Here is a 17,606-nt window from a genome sequence, read left to right as displayed (position 1 = left end):
CCAAAGGGGGTGTTACTAAGTACTGACCATGCAGGGTGCCCAAACTTTTGCTTCGGGCCCTTTTCCTTTTTTGTTATTTTGAAACTGTAAAAGATGGAAATAAAAAACGTAATCTTGCTTAAAATATTAAAGAAATGTGTCATCTTTAACTTTAACACGAGGAAATCTGCAGATGCTGGAATTTCAAGCAACACACACAAAAAATGCTGGTGAACGCAGCAGGCCAGGCAGCATCTATAGGAAGAGGTACAGTCGACGTTTCGGGCCGAGACCCTTCATCAGGACTAACTGAAAGAAGAGATAGTAAGACTTTGACTTTAACTTTATGCCTTTTGGAAATCAGGTCATCTTTTACTTCCTTAGCTATTCACAGTAACAGAAATTTTGAACGGGGTGCCGAAACTTTTGCATGCCACTGTAAGATGTCAACCAAAGAAAGGCCGACTGACCACTTTTTTTGATTATCTCTTCATTTGGAAAATGAAAAAAAACCTACAGGTTGTGGGAAATATAGCACTGGTGTTAAAAATATTTAAATAAAGGTATTTGTAGGTTATGTTATGTAATAGTTCCATAGCGATCTGTGAAACAGTTCCTTTTGAATAAATTGTCAGATTTTGTCTAAGAATTGCAATTGTGTAGAAACTGGAAAGGTCTTGGTAACTGCTCAAAGGTGATTAGTGTTAAAGTACAGACGATTCCCAAGTTATAGTGGGAGTTATGTTCCTGAAAAATCTCCTCACCATCAAGGGCATAGAGTCATAGAAGTGGTAGAAAACTACAGCATAGAAAGGGCCCTTGAGCCCATCTAGTCCATGCCGAATAATTTAAACTGCCGTCCCATTGACCTGCACCTTTCAAAAGGCAGTGCCTCAAGAAGGCTACATCTATCATGAAGGACCCTCACCATCTAGGACATGTCCTCTTCTCATTACTGCCATCGGATTTCTGAACAGTCAATGAACCCATGACCACCGCCTTATTATTTTCTTCTCTTTTTGCACTATATATTTATTTTTATATGTCTTATTGTAGACTGTGATAATGTTTATGTATTCTACTGTACTGCTGCTGTACAGGAACAGATTTCATGATATACGTCACTGATAATAAACCTGATTCTGTCCATGGATTCTTGAACCGTTCAGTATGTACCACTGTTGTCCAGATGCTGCAAAGCCAGGTGGACAGTCAGTGCGATTGCATCCTCTGTAAACCTGTTGTGGCGGAAGGCAATTTGAACTTCTTAAGCTTAAACATGCTATTAGGCCTTAGTGTGCTTAATCATTTTAGTTAGTTTGGCTTTTTTCCCTTTTAGATTGAAAAATGATTTTTAATACATTGACAGTTTAAACTAAGACAGTTTAAATAAAGTTTACGTGTCAATGCTTAGATGGCATACAGTGAGGAGCTAAAGCAGCTGGTAGAATGGTGCAAGTACAACAACCTGAGTCTCTACATGGACAAGACAAAAGAAATGATTGTGGACTTCAGAAAGGTGCAGGGTGACTGCTCCTCACTCCACACAATCGGCTCCTCCATGGAGAGAGTTAGGAGCACTGGTTTCTGAGAGTGCATATAATGGACGATCTCACCTGGTCCCTCAACACCACCTCTTTGGTCAAGAAGGCACAGCAGCGACTCCACTTCCTGAGGAGACTGAGGCAAGTGAAGTTCTTCCCCCCACCCCAACCTAACCAATTTTTACAGGAGCACCATCGAGAGTGCCCTGACCAGCTGCATCACTGTCTGATATGGGAATCGCAAGGCACCTGACTGCAAGGTCTTACAAAGGATTGTGAAGGCTGCTGAGGGGATCATCGGGGTCTCTCTTCCACCCAGCTGGATATTTATCATAAGGGCTGCATACACTGGGCCCTTAGCATTGTCAATCTGTCATTCAGAATCATGAGTTCTGATTAAGGGCCTGCTGAGTTCCTCCAGCATTTGCAAGTTTTCTTGTGTTTGAGAATGAGTTATTGTTCCTCTAGTATCAACTGGGCCTCACTTTGTTTCTTAAATCTTTTGTGGTTGATTAGAAGTTGGGATTTAACAACATTTGCCAGTGTCTGTGGTTCCGATGTGGGTATTGGGGGAAAATGAAGGAGTAGACTGCTGATAGTAAGATCATTTCCTAACTAACTAAATATTTGAGATGATATCTTTTTCCATGTTTTGGTATAAAATTGGAGTGTGACTGACTAAGACTGATGGATCTTGCAAAGTGTAAAAATAATTCATCAGTTGCCTTATTATTTAAATCCAAATCTGACCCTATTTAATGTACCATTTGCCCCACATCCATGTGCTTCACTTTTAATCTGTTTCAAGCCAATATGGTAGGTATGATGATATCACTATTTCCGGTCGTGAACGGTATGCAAAGAAGAGAGTGGCTGTTCTTTCTCCGTGTTAGATGAGCTCTTTGGTTCCCATGGTTAATGTGATATAAAACTATCAACAGATGAAGCAATACTTGTAAAGAAAGGTTAGCAATTAAAGGGAAATCAAAACCAAACTAACATAAAGACTGCAGATGCTAGACATATCCTGCAGAGTAGCTAAAGCCAGTTTATGACTGGCTTTATGATTGTTGAAAGTTTGTCTCAAATATATGGTTCTTTCTGCTTGCACACTGTACCACATGTCACTTACCTGTCTGCAATCCAGTGGTTGAGTGCAACATGAGTTTCATAGTGCACAGTAGATGCTTCAAAGATCATACTTGGTGCTGAATATTCAGAGTACCTATTCACCCTGAAGGACTGTTGTAACTACATGATTGTAAATTGGTCTGATCGGTATTCGGATTCCTTCGATCCATGTATCTGTAACTCTTCCTGCTCTGTTGTGTACTTGAGGTTTTTAATCAACGTGGCCCTCTCAAATGATCATTTTGTGCGTTTTATGAATTAATGGTTTAATATTATACATTTGAAGTTGTTAAGTTATTTTACAAGTGTTTATTTTGATGTTTAAAAATGAAATCCTCACAACTTCCAGTTTTTTTTCCATATTTCACATCAGCGATATTTCATCTAAATGACATTGTCGTCTTGTGTGATTATGCATTAGGTTTAGGCAAAGCAATTGAGTACTGTGGCATAACAGCTGAGCCTGATTTTGCTCTCAGCAGCTGTCAACATACAATTTTTATTTTATCCCTGTGTGAATTACTGAATAGAATTAAGTGACTATTGTATTTCCCCTTTTACTTGCAACATTGGCCATTTGGACTCCCACTGTCACAATAACAATTTTTAACAAACCAATGAGATCGCATTTCCTTAGGAATTTAGTCTAGAGAGGATTGAACTTCAAGCAGCATTAAACAATAGTTGTGACATTCAAGTTGCAAATCAGTTTATAATCTGTATAAGTTGTAGAAAACATTTGAGGACTAAATTAATGGGCCAAGCCAGTTGTTTCTGTGATGTACTATCTTTTGTCTAAATTTGTTGCATTACTATTGTATTATATTATTGAGGTCTTTTTCAAAACTGCTGTTGGTTAAGCTCAATTCAATGAAAAGCCTTTAATCATAAATATGTACCATATGCATCTTTTGAATGAGTAGTTGGTGTAAATATTTGGGAGTCTATGTCATGAAGAGCTTTAGAATAGAGTCTTTGAATGTTTTCCACATTCTAGAACTTCTAGAAATCTAGAATGTTTTCCACATTCTAGAAATCTAGAACTTCAGATGTTCTTCTTGTCATTTGTGCAGATTCCAGTGGTGTAGCCTAATCTCTAGTCCTATTGATGCCAAGATTTCTGGTGGTATTTTTCAAGTGCGTTAGGTATCATTGTTTCATGGAAAATAATATGCAAAGATGGCCTGTTGTGTGTGTGTGCAGGGGGAATGTCCTGCTTTTTGGTAATTTTGGCTACAATTACACGATGCTTTTATTTTTGTAGAAAACAAAAGTTTCCTTTATTATTGAAAGTTAATTTGTCATATGTAATTTTTTTTAAGAAGGTGTGATATTGAGAGCTAAGGAAGGTGATTCTGGCCACTGAAGGTCAGTTGCAGGAATTCCATGTGATTGTTATAGGAATTGAGGCTGACATTGTGGATTGATAGCCTTAAAGGCTGTTTCCTGTGTTTTTTTTTCCCATGTAGATAGTGGGATATGGGTGCATTGCAAATGATGGTATTAAATCAGGAAAGGAATGTAGCATTTGACCCCTGTTTCCATCCGGGGGTCAGTGTGGACATGGTGGAGGATTACAAAAACCTAGGGATACGAATTGACAATAAACCGGACTGGTCAAAGAACACTGAGGCTGTCTACAAGAAGAGTCAGAGCCGTCTCTATTTCCTGAGGAGACTGAGGTCCTTTAACATCTGCCGGACGATGCTGAGGATGTTCTACGAGTCTGTGGTGGCCAGTGCTATCACGTTTGCTGTTGTGTGCTGGGGCAGCAGGCTGAGGGTAGCAGACACAAACAGAATCAACAAACTCATTCGTAAGGCCAGTGATGTTGTGGGGATGAAACTGGACTCTCTCTGACGGTGGTGTCTGAAAAGAGGATGCTGTCCAAGTTGCATGCCATCTTGGACAATGTCTCCCATCCACTACATAAAGTACTGGGTGGGCACAGGAGTACATTCAGCCAGAGACTCATTCCACTGAGATGCAACACAGAGCGTCATAGCAAGTGGCCATCAAACTTTACATCTCCTCCCTTGGAGGGTCAGACACCCTGAGCCAATAGGCTGGTCCTGGACTTATTTCCTGGCATAATTTACATATTACAATTTAACTATTTATGGTTTTATTACTATTTATTATTTATGGTGCAACTGTAATGAAAACCAATTTCCCCCGGGATCAATAAAGTATGACTATGACTATGTGGAAGGGCACTGGAGGAAGTTGTGGGGACTGAAAATACAGAGCAGGGTTTGCTAGGATATGGCAGTTCTGAAGTTGTCCACTGTTGTATGGGCAAAGGATTGCAGGATGTGGATTAATGGAGATGTAGATTTTTGTCCTTGGGATGTGGAAACTCTGAGATGGTTGTGCCAGGGTATGTAAATGTCAGAAGTATAGAATGGATAGTTTGTTAGGTCAGCAAAAATTGGACAGGAATACATTGTGGCAGATGAATGGATGAATGATGGGAGAACGTATCCATTCTTGGAACTGTGGTAAGATCAAGGCAGAGAAGATGAAGCCCTGGTTAGAGTAAAAGGGAGTTAAGTTTCTTAAATAGTAAATTCAAAGTTCTAAGTAAATTTATTATCAAAGTACATACGTCACCATATACAATTCTGAGATTCATTTTATGCTGATCTTGCCCCCAGCATATGCTTTTACTATAAAGCTACGTGAATGATGCTAGACATTATGCCTACTGATACTGGCTAATGTTGGGAAGGTTTGTAAGATTCACTGCTGACTTCTATGAATGTTCTTAAAAGACCATGCAACCACATCCCCAAACTTTGTACCACTCGGAGATGTTTGTATTCATTTACTTGCACTTTGTGTTTGAAGCACCAGATGGAAACTACTGTTCTAAGATGATTTTCATGTTACATTGAGAACATTGAATTACATGGATGAGTTGCCTTGTATTTGTCAGAGCTGGGGAGCAGCTAATACCTGCCTAAAGAACATCTGCAGGCATTCTGACCTCTGCAAGGGACTGGCAGCTGTTGGTGGACCTTGAAGGGCAGCTGAAGTTCCCCAACCATATCGCAGCCACCACCCTGCGACCAGACATTGTTCTATTGTCTGAGTCGACTAAGCAAGTGGTGCTGCTGGAGCTGACAGTCCCATGGGAAGATAGCTTGGAAGAGGCCTTTGAAAGGAAGCTCTCCAAGTACGCAGGACTGGTCAACAACTGTCAGTAGGCTGATGGAGAGCAAGGTGTCTCCCAGTGGAGGTTGGTTGTAGGGGATTCGCAGCCCGTTCTTTAGTTAGAGCCTTCAGCATTTTGGGCATAGAGGGAGAGAGGAAGAGGAGAGCCATCCACAGTACCACCGATGCGGCAGAGAGGGCCTCAAGATGGCTGTGGCTCAAAAGAGGGGAGCCATGGAGTCATAAGTAGCTAGCCATCAGGACACAAGCTGGGGTCTGATCAGCCCCGGCTGGGTCACCTGGAGGAGGTTGTATGATGTTGAAAGACCCAAAACACCCGATGATTCCAGGAACATCACTGAAGATGTGTCCAGAGGCATCAATAGATGTATGTACACAGTAGAAATGTATCAGATTTAGTCTACTTTTACTTTGTCAGCTGTGACCAAACTATTAGCACTATAGCCATTAGGTCAAAAGTTCGTGGGTTGATTTCTTAAAACAGATGCTCGAGCACAGAGTATCGGCTGAAACTCCAACGTAGTACTGAGAAAGTCCTGCATTGTCAGAGATGCTCTTTTGGATGAGATGTTAAACTAAGGTAACATCTGCTTTCTTGGGTTGATGTAAAAAATACTCTGCACTTTTTTTTTTTCCACTATTTTTTCGATTGCAATATTTAATCAGAATTTCATACTCTGCTCTATTTTGAAGGATTGGGAGTTTTCTTCAGTGACCTGGCAATTACTTATTCCTCTACCACCACTAAAGTATGATCTGATAGTCATCTTTTTCTGATTTGCTGAATGCAATTGCTGCAAGGCACTTTTGGGTGATGCAAGTTTCTAAGAGGTACTTTATTAATGCAAGCCTGTTTTTTTTAAAGTAAGAATTGCCTCTCACAATTTTCAGTTTCACTTTCCATTTTGGTGTGAGCTCCTGCTTTAACTGACCAGAAATGTTAATGTCAGTTTGCTCAAAAAAGATGAAATCAAAGCTTGCATTAGAATCCATGAATGACACAGAGTTGACCAGTCTAATACGTTCAATGAGAAATACATTTAATATTATTGAACACATTAAATTTGTCCAGAGCAGGTTTTGATACCATACCCAATGAGCCCACTTCAATTATAATCAGTCTCTTCCAAAATTGTCTCCCCAGTCCAAGATTATCCCGGTTAATGTCTGGCTTTTTTCTGCATCACTAAACAAGTGCACAAAATTTCTGCCCCGTGGCCACCCTATACTCAATCTTACATTCTCATTTGGTTTCTTTCCATGACCTTCCAAACCTAGTCAACCGGTGGTGTGGTGACATGTGTGCCGGACTTTGAGGTGAGTGGTCCCAGGTTTGAATCTGGCCAGTTCCTTGCATGCTTTCCATCTGTGCTGGGTTGAGCATTGAGCTAGCAACTTGGCCTCATAAAAATCAGACAAAATGCTAAAGAAATGGCAAGATGCTCAATGTGCCACAAGGCGCAGAATTGAACATCCATCAATCAATCAAATCTCCAAACCCAACAAGTACATAAGACCATGACTCCTTAACCACTAAACTGCCAACCACTCAACTTTACTTTCTAGCTCCACGCCAAGCGTTCAAAATTGATCCCCCTCTTTAGTGTATTTTCTTCCCTCTCAGCTGCCATTATCATTATTATTATCCCTCTGTAAAACCTATCTTTCCCTGATTTGTTCCCTCTCCAACCACTCTGTCCACTTATGTAGCCTAAAAGTAAACAAAAATGTTGGAAGTACTCAGCGGCCCAGGCAGTATTTGTGTTTTTTTTTTAAAAAAAAAAGGAAATTTGGAGTTAGCATTTCAGGTGGTGAACTCTTCAAAAAATTTTCAAGGACCCTTCTATTATTTTTTCTAGATCTCCATTCCTAGTTTTTTCATTGAATGGGATGTAACTTCCCAAATTCTCCTTGTTCTTCTCACATTACCAAGTTTGGACTGTCTTGGACCCTGCCATTATCTTAAGCTCTGAAGGGGCCATAATCAAAATCCCAGATTACTCGTAAGAGAATGTCACCATGTCTTTCTTAATCTCTGTTGAAACATAAAGATATATGATACTCTACTAAATTTGTAAGGTATATTCTGACTTTTTTTTGCTGATTGTTGGTATCTTAACATGTTAAATCCACAATTGCCTCCAGTTTCGGTTTCCTTTTACCTTTTCCTATTTTACCCTATGGGTGTGTGATTCATTTATTTCCACACCTTGGAGCCTTGCATATTCTGAATCCTTTAATAAATATGCCCATTGATTAAAGCTTGTTGTTATTGTACAGAAATGTAACTTTATAATTTAAGTTACAAACATATGAATTGGAAGCAGTAGGCCATTTGGCCCCTCAATCCACTTATGCCATTTGATAGGATCATGGTTTAATCTGACTGAATTATCTTTGTGCTACTCCACACAGTTTTTTTTATATGCAGCATTACTTTTCTGTTAAATATCAGTTGCACTTGCCTGTGAAACATGAAAATATCAATGTTGTTCAAAGTTCAAAATGTTCAAACTAACTTTACTATCAAAGTACATATATATGTCACCATATGCAACCCTGAGATTTATTTTCTTGCGGACAATCACAGTGAATACAAGAAACACAATAGAATCAATGAAAGACTACACCTAACAGGAGGAGAAAATGACCAACGTGCAAAATAACAACAAAATGTGCAAATACAAAAAGAAAGCGGGAAAAAAAGCAATATATACTGAGAACATGAAATGAAGAGTCCTTGAAAGTGAGCCTATAGGTTGCGGAAACAGTTCAGTGATCGGGCGAGTGAAGTTATTGACTCTAGTTCAAGAGCATGTTGGTTGAGGGGTAATAACTGTTCCTGAACCTAGTGGTGTGGGACCTGAGGTTCCTGTGCCTCCTTCCTGATGGCAACAGCTAGAAGAGAGCATGACCAAGCAATCATCTAAGAAAGTAGGGGCACTGCTGTGCTTTCTTCATAATGACCCTTACATGCCAGACCACGGACAGATCCTCTAAATTGATGACATTGAGGAATTTAAAGTTGCTGACTCTTTCCACCTCTGATCCCCCGATGAGCACTGGCTTATGGGCTTCTGGTTTCCTCCCTCTGGTCAATAATCAGCTTCTTGGCCAGCTGGTGGCGCAATGGCATCAGCGCCGGACCCCGGAGTGAAGGCTCCCGAGTTTGAATCCAAGTCGGGCCACCCCCCGAACACGCTTTCCATCCATGCCGGGTTGAGCGTCGAGCTAGCCACTCGGCCTCATTAAAAAAAAAAAAAAAAAAAAAGAAGTGTCAGGTCAGGAACGTTCGTATCATGACCCGGTTAATCCGAAAGGACGCCAATCCTGACACCACGCGCCAGACAAGAATGGCTGACTGTCTGGTGCGACACGCTTAAAAAAAAGTCTTATTGACATTGAGTAAGAGGTTGTTGTTGTGGCATCACTCAGGCAGATTTTCTATCTCTCTCCCTTATGCTGAGTCATCACGACCTTCGATTCGGCCAACAACAGTGGTGTCGTCAACAAACTTAAATATGGCATTGGAGCTGTGTGGAGTCATAAGTGTAAAGCGAGTTGAGCAGGGGGCTAAGCACATGGCCTTGTGATACACCTGTGCTGATGGGGATTGTGGAGGAGATGCTGTTGCCAATCCAAACTGATTGGGGTCTGGAAGTGAGGAAATTGAGGATCCAGTTGCACAAGGAGATATTGAGGCCAAGGTGCTGAAGCTTTTTGATTAGTTTTGATAGTATTGAATGTTGAGCTGTAGTCAATGAAAAGGATCTTGATGTATGCATCTTCACTGCCCAGATGTTCTTGGGCTGAGTGAAGAGTCAATGAAATGGCATCTGCTGTTGACCTGTTGCTCCATTAGACAAATTGGAGAGGATCCAAGTTGTTTCTCAGGCAGGAATTGATATGTTTAATCACGAGCCTCTCAAAGCACTTCATCACAGTGGATGTCATTGAGGCAGGTTACCATGTTTTTCCTAGGCATTGTTATAATTGAAGCCTGTTTGAAGCAGGCGGGTATCTCAGATTGCTGAAGCAAGAGGTTAAAGATCTCAGTGAACACTCCAGCCAGTTGATCAGCACAGGTCTTTAGTACTCAGCCAGGTACCCCGTTTGGGCTGGCTACTTTCTGTGGGTTCACCCTCCTGAAGAATGCTCTCACATCAGCTTTGAGACTGTAGTTGTGAATAAAAAGCTAATGCCTTTTATTCTTGTGTACATTTCTGAATCTTGTGATTTGAAATGAAATATAGATCATTTGAAACTGACTATGCTAGAAATCTTGGATGTGGGGGTAGTGGGAGTAAATACATAGTAGTGAAGACTTTCAGTTTGGAATTTCCAGCATTTCCTGTTTTGATTTCATACATAATGTCTGATTCAATGTAACCATCATATTGAAACCAGATTTTTGCATGACTTAATTCTCATCTGATTATTTTTCTTCTTTCTAGTCTCATCTCCTACTGTTGGCAAACCTTATAAATGTAACTACTGTGGGCGGAGTTACAAGCAGCAGAGTTCGCTGGAGGAGCACAAGGAACGTTGCCACAACTACCTGCAGAGTCTGAATGCTGAGCCCCCACAGCCATCTACTCAGCAAGGTCTGTAACCAGCATTGTCACAGTTAGTCTGAGGCAGCAAAGATTGTACCTAGCAATGTCAATTATACAAAGATATTGAAGCCATTAACCAAAAGCCATACATGTTAATGTTGTTGTCAGCAAGAGCTATACTTTTTAGAACTGCCAAATGGCTTAGGTACATTGCAGTGGATTACTGTTTGAAAATGTGTTTTATCATTTGGGTATCTTTCACTTATCACAGAAACTTGTTCAGTCTTGATTTTGGTTTGATATAATGGTTCTGGGAAACAGGTCTTTATTTTGGCATCATTAAGACCACCTCTTTGGTAACAAAAATTGACCCCTTGCTGTACAAAACTGAATAAAAGCCCAGTGACTGCCTGATATGGACCAAATAATGTCCAGTCATTGTACTACATGATCTTTCATTGCACATTTGTATAAGAGTTTACAGGTAACTTAATTAGAATACACCTGCAAATGAGTGAATTGGGAATAGTGTAGTCAGTGTCTGAAATATAGCCTAGTTACTGAGCTATGACACACAATTTTAACAGGAACATAGTTCAATGACTCCAATTTGGTAACACGAGGATATGTTATAATATATATGGAAAGAATATCCAGGTAAAATTTAATTTTACTAAGTTTATACCGAAAAAAATGGTGTAAATATATAAATCTTTTTTAAGTATGGAATCTGAATGCTTCACATTGTCTCAGAAGCTGTGCTTGATCCCTAAGCATATTTCATTATATGTAGTGATCTGTGTGTAGTGCACAAACTCAAATTTTTATATTAACATGTATTTGGCAAGTTGATAAAAATTGAAACCGTGTCTGATTTTCAAAGCACTTATTACACTACTCTGTTTAGGCTTCATATTTTAATGAAATCTGTAAAGGTGTCCTACCCTTGGGGAAACCTGCTGAGAAATTGACCAACAAAGCAATTCTATAATAGCCCTAGTGGCTGTAAGGTTTCTAAGGATTACAGGGGTATTAAGTCAGCAATCTCTTATTTTGCCATTTTACGGGGTCTCTGATTACTTCTTTAGCTTTAAGCTTGTGTACCTTCTCATATACAACTCACCATAATCAACCTTTTTCAACAGCTTAGAGTACAGTTCCCCAGTTGCATGAGGTTCTGTACTAATTATCCAACCCTACTCTTGCCACTTGAAATCTGTACCAGCTATTTTTATGGATTGTGCTTTTAGATCATTTGCATACTCATTTCTGGTCAGAATCCAAAATAAAGTTTCTCTGAACTTCATGAAAACTCGCAGCTAATATTGAGTTTTTGCACCTATTACTTGTGGCCAATTGGTCAAATGACCTTTACACTACTTTCTGGATCTTGCAATGCAAATCAGTTCCTCAAAAATCCTATTTGTTTGCCTTAAATGACAAATTCATCCTGGTTTTGGTTCAATCACTGTGAATATTCAGTTTTGCATCAGATCCTGCTATCAGTAGTCTCGTTGGTATTGCTCACTTACCTATACAGAACCTGTTGGCCTTTCTAGTCCTCTCAGATTCTTTATGGGGCACCTATGAACTGCCTTTGTACCCTGATATTCATATTTGATCAACTGGTTAATCCAGCCAGTCCAGCAAGTGATTTATCTTTTAGTAGCTGCTAACTGGATGATTAGTACAATCTAGATTCTTGCAAATGCTAATCTAGTTAATTTACATCCTTCAAAGCAGGAATATTTGTTCTCTTGCCTTGCGCCTCAAGCTTGCCTCTATATTTCAAGCTGTCTGGTTAACTCATCATACTTGGAGATGGCAAATAAATATTGGGCTATTAGGGTCATCCGTTTTCTTAAAAACAAAGGTTTACAAGAAATTTTCTTACTCAAATCTGTCAGAACATGTAAGATATGAACCATTCCACCTCTTAAGAAAAAATATTGAGCTCATAGACTGCCATTGAAACTTTTCAAACTGATTGTTTAAAGCTGCTTCTTATAAACCATGTTACTTGGTCATTAGTTTTTCTTGGCAGATTGCTCCTTACACGTTTACAAGACAATAAAATTTGGGCTGTGTGTTCAGGTTGTTCTTAATTGTTTTGGCAGCAGAACATGTAGCTTTGAAGTGAGGGTTTTTCTTTTTAAGTGCTCTGCTGTGTGACTCCTGTGTTGTGTTCCTATTTGAATGTTGACGTTATTACCTAGTAAGTTCATCTTCCTTTGGCTTGCAGCATTCCCTGTACATCACCATTCTGTTTCCCAAATATCCAACCATATTTTGTTATATGGTTGGATATTTGTAAGGGAACCATTTTTAGGTTTCTCTAGATCAAAAAAAAGAATTATTGCCAAATTCCTGGACCCTTATACAGTGTGAGAACAGGATATCACATGTGCCAAACTCTCAATGATGTGATTTTTAGGACTAATCCAGATTGGGCAAACCCATATGGCCTGTGAGGGATGTATTTATGAGAAGAATTTTGAAGACTACAAGGTGGGTCATTTTTCTTTGCCTGTGACTCCCTCATGAGGCTTTCCTGATTTCAGCAATATTGGAGGAGTCTCTAACAGGAGAGGGCATGGGAATAGAAAAATTGCTGCACCCTTGGTTATTTGCACATTGTACTCAAAGTACTTTAATTTACCCATTCACCCTCTTAGCTAGGGAGTAGGATATGGCTGGTACAAGGAAGAAGACAGATAATAAATGCTCATGTGACAGAATAACATTGTTTTGATGAATTGTAAAAAGTTGGTATTGGTTTATTATTGTCACATTTACAGAGATACAGTGAACAACTTTTATTTACATGTCATCCAGACAGATTATGTCTTACATAAGTACATTGAGATAGTAAAAAGAAAAACAGATTGTGGAACATAGTGTTGTGGTTCCAGAGAGTACAGTGTAGGTAGAATGACACCATGTGCAAATTGAGAAATAATTGTAGTATTATCTGGAGGTGTGGTAATGAATTTAACAAGTATTAGTGAGGCCCTATGTTCAGATTCCAGCATGACATTTTAGTGAGAATTAATTAATAAATTTATGTGACATAAAAATTAATGACTGTTTCCAATAAATTTATGCTCTGGATATAATATCTCAGTGTTAACAGTTTATAAAATGACTCAATAATGTTATTAATATTTTGAATATGTGCAGTGGTGTTCAGGAACCTTCTCGATAGAATATTAGTGAGTAGTAGAGTTTCACTAAAATTACTGGGGCTGTCACTGTAGTTGTTCAGACTGATTTTTTTCCTGCAAAATTGGTATTCACTGAATGACTGATGTCAGAATACTGATAATTTATAGTTTCATATGTAAAAAAAAATTAAGATTTGAAGTTATTGTATTCTCAAATTGGTTTCTATGTACCACTTGGAAATTTAGTAGATCACTGTTAATTCACTGATTTTCATGGAATTAATTAATACTTGTTTACTGTTTGCCCACTCTAAAACTGTGGCTTTTTAAAGGTAGTTTACTTCATTCCAGATTGTGTTTAAGTGCATAGGCACATGTCCCTGCCAACTGATGGGTACCTTTTGCAACTGACGGTTAACCATAGTTCTGACCCCTGTACCACATTGTTTTAATTTTCTTTGCAGCTTTAGATATTCATAAAACCAAAGTGAATAACTGTGTGGCTCCAGCTGATGCTGAAATATAATGCAATATATGCATCTGATGCCATTGTTTAAAACCTTGAAGCTTCTTGCTGTGCAATCCTGTCTACAGCAGTTAACTGCTAAAATTCTAGTGTTTAAAAGGCAGGAAATCATCGTTCTTGCTTCTGACTGTTATTCAACTACAAAATTATGGCAAAATCTATCGTGAACCCAATTACCATTCAGTCTAGGCTTATCCTTGAAGAGCAGCCACTTGGTTGAGGTACCAGAGGGTTGCCCCTGTCAAAATACTTTATATAATAAAAAAAAAATTATTACTTTGAGAGAAGAAGTTCTCCAGAACTTGCAAAGGATGCCTGATATGTTAAGCATGAGACTGTAACTTTAGGGAGATTGGAGAGATAATCAAAACAAAATTGAGGCCAACCCAACATTTGCACCCAGCTGGAGAGCACATCCGAATATTAAATTGTACAGAAAATATCCGATTTGAGTGGGTCCATTGTTTGGCTTGAGGTTGTCTTATGTTATAACCACCTTGAAGCCTTCGGATCAGATTTCACATTACTCTTTTTTAATGTTTTACTGGTTTTCTTTGTGCATTGAGTAGTACTAAGTTAACAATTGAATACTGAAGGTGAGAGGAGAATGATTTAAAGGACATTGGAGGGGCAAGTTTTTCACACAGAGGATGGTGGATATATGAAATGAGCTGTCAAAGGATATGGTAGAGGATTAAAATGTTTAAAATACGTTTGCACAGGTACATAAAGAGGAAAGGTTCAGAGGAATACGGGTCAAATGTAGGTATTTGCATCAGTGTTGATGTGTTGGGCCAAAGGACCTGTTTGTGTGCTCTATAACTGAATAACTCTCTGAATCTAACAGAAGTAAAAAAAAACAACTTATTACTACCCAAACAACTCCCTCCCCCCCACCACCACTTCTGCCAGTTTCTTTGGTTGGCTTCTTCCATGGGTGCTGCCCATCATCCACCATCATCCCATGCTTTGGCAGTTGCCAGTTCCTTGTGTGAAGAACAGCATACAGCAGGATTTGAAGTTAGGAACAGGAACCCTAGCTTCATCTTTCTCCTCCCTTCTTCCTTCCCTCTTCTCTCCAAAGGTGTGACAATTCCTGCTCTTAGTCCAAACCAGTCTAGGATTTGTCTCCGTTTAGTGTGTCCTAACAACTGTAAGCCAACCTGGATAGTGTTACAGAAGTAAACTGTACAGTAAATTCAAAATTATAATGACCAATACAAATTTGCAGTACTTGTCTTATTTGTAGCCTTTTTAAGAAACTATAAAGACCTTGGAGAAGTCACTGGGTAAATAACTATTTAAGATGCTACCAACAAGGATTGGCTGTTCTAATCTTTTAATGGTCTTCCTTTATTGTCAGAACCTTTATCAATTTAATGTCTGTACTGGAGAATATAAGATTTGTTTTTAAACATTTAGTGCAAACAAAAGTTTGCCCTCATTTGTTCAAACCATAATTTTGTTGTTGAGAAGTTTCAAATGAATTTAGTTCTCATCAAGGTAAAGGATATTCAAGCTGGGGAGTGAAGAACTTTCCATTTTTCACCCAGAATTGGCCTCAAGCACATCCAAGCAAGTCTCTTTTGTTCCTTGACACTTAAGGTGACTTGTGAGAATATTTCCACTTTCTATATCAGCAATCATGGTGTCCTTTATGTGCTGAATTAGGACAATTTTGTGCTGTGGGCCCATAGCTTACTTGAAGGTAGGCTGAAGTGGTCCAAACTCATTTCACAAAGGACCTAGTTAAGACCTGGCGCTGCTCAAATGGAATAAATGAATGACCTGTAACTGCATTGAGAATGCATGCCATTTGGAGTGAATGTTGTCAGTGCTCTCAATGTGGGTGCATGTTGCATATTGCACTGTTCTAGAATAAGCTAAAATGAATTCTGCTTGTATGACACCATTGGACAATTACAGTTAGGAGCTGGCAGAACTATGGAATTGCCGACAGTTCTTTGGCCTCCTTAATTATGGCGCAAATGCGCAAAATGCCTTGTAAAATATAATGGAGCTCTGATTATTCTTGTTGCCAAAGTGGAAATCCTTAACAGGAATTTAAACAGTTGTGCAGTATAAAATGATCGCTAAAGCTGGTTCAAGGCAAGTTCCACTGTTATTCCCAATGCTGCCTATACAATGTGCATCAGTTGATCACCAGATTTTAGGGTGCTTTCTCTCATCAGCAGGGGAGGAGAACCGTGACATCGATGTGATGCCTGACCATATCCTTCAGCCAGCCCCTGACAGGCCTTCTTTTATAGATAGGCTTGCAAACAGCATTGCAAAAAGGAAAAGATCTACTCCACAGAAATTTGTTGGTAAGAGCTTATTTTTGTTTTAAATGCCACAGAAGGACAGTGGATGGTTAGGGTTTGCACAAGTATTTTCAGGTGTCTTGAACCTTAAGAATGCTTGCTCATCAGCAACAAAATGTCTTTCTGTACTTGCATCTAAATTCAGAGGGAATCAACCCTGCAGAAAGCAACCTAGACCCTGCAGTTTATTGTACTTCAATATACAAATTAACGCCATTCAGTGCATTCTGCGTAATCGACTATGGTCAGCTGGATGCATGCACTCTTGGTTTGGATTTTCAACAAAATTATGAAAGCTTTTTTAATGTCCTCCATCCAACTGGAAGGGTATTTTAATCATGCACTGTCCAAAACTACATTGTGTCTGGATTTAGAGTAGGATCTTCTGTGACTCTGTAAATAAGGAAGAATTCTGTTTGTTTCTAAAATTTTCTGTCACTGACAAATAGAAATGTGAAATCTTCCTGGTTGCCTTTAGATTGTATTTATAGGTTTTAATTATTTTTTGATTCTAGAGCTATTTCAAAGTTGAATTCCTGACCACTGTCTGATCTGAGCCTGGCTTATCCATATTTCTCTGATTACTATATGGACTAATTCACTTTATAAGATGATTTTGAAGTACTTTGCTTTTGTAGGTATCTTCATTGTGTTGGTGAAACAAAACCCAACAAAAATTTGGTAATTCTTGATCCTGAACTTCAGCAGAATCAATTTAATGGCAAGACCAACTGGTCTTAAGACCACAAGATATAAGGGCAGAATTTGGCCATTTGGCCCATCTGAATGAATATTGGAAAATTATTCGATTGATTTTTAACTGTTACATTGCTGACTTTGTAAATGGGTAGTTTCAGTTGTTGAAGAGCAAAAAACTACATAGGCTTGCTTTTAAATCTGAAATAAAATCATGAACTGCTACTCAGCAGTCAGTTAGCACCTGTGGAGGGAGAAAAGCAAAGTTAATGCTTCAGCTCAATGACCTTTCATCTCTCTATTGCTGCTGCCTGATCTGAGTATTTCTAGCATTTTTGGTTTCATTTGTTACCATCAGTGAAACCTGAGTTACTTCAGCCCATTTGGTCCATGTTTGCTTCCAGCAGGGTAATTCCATCTGTCCCAATCCCCTGTACCCTGCAATTTATTTTCTTTCATTTGCCTATCAACTCCCTACTTACCTACACTAAGGGTTCATTTACAGTGGC

General features: G+C 39.1%; 2 protein-coding genes and 1 long non-coding RNA gene across 20 annotated transcripts in view; 2 read left to right on the top strand and 1 right to left on the bottom strand.

The window, feature by feature from the left end:
• The window catches only part of ikzf4 (IKAROS family zinc finger 4), a 171,101-nt gene that overhangs the window by 139,948 nt on the left and 13,547 nt on the right, over positions 1 to 17,606 (top strand). For all 18 annotated transcript variants that reach the window (XM_072249048.1, XM_072249049.1, XM_072249032.1 and 15 more), the window contains 2 exons: positions 10,286 to 10,435; positions 16,273 to 16,404. In XM_072249048.1, the coding sequence (XP_072105149.1) occupies positions 10,286 to 10,435; positions 16,273 to 16,404 (282 nt within the window). The remainder of the gene's footprint in view (positions 1 to 10,285; positions 10,436 to 16,272; positions 16,405 to 17,606) is intronic.
• rps26 (ribosomal protein S26) overlaps positions 10,388 to 17,606 on the top strand; it is a 36,838-nt gene continuing 29,619 nt past the window's right edge. The window contains exon 1 of the mRNA XM_072249052.1: positions 10,388 to 10,435. Coding sequence (XP_072105153.1) covers positions 10,403 to 10,435 — 33 coding nt within the window. The 5' untranslated portion in view covers positions 10,388 to 10,402. The remainder of the gene's footprint in view (positions 10,436 to 17,606) is intronic.
• LOC140191558 (uncharacterized) overlaps positions 14,990 to 17,606 on the bottom strand; it is a 30,049-nt gene continuing 27,432 nt past the window's right edge. Inside the window, exon 3 of the long non-coding RNA XR_011883835.1 lies at positions 14,990 to 15,240. This is a non-coding gene — a long non-coding RNA (uncharacterized lncRNA). The remainder of the gene's footprint in view (positions 15,241 to 17,606) is intronic.

The sequence above is a fragment of the Mobula birostris genome, chromosome X (assembly GCF_030028105.1).
Source record: "Mobula birostris isolate sMobBir1 chromosome X, sMobBir1.hap1, whole genome shotgun sequence".
NCBI lineage: Eukaryota > Metazoa > Chordata > Chondrichthyes > Myliobatiformes > Myliobatidae > Mobula > Mobula birostris.
The sequence above is the reverse complement of the archived record's forward strand: the minus strand, read 5'-3'. Positions and strand labels throughout refer to the sequence as shown.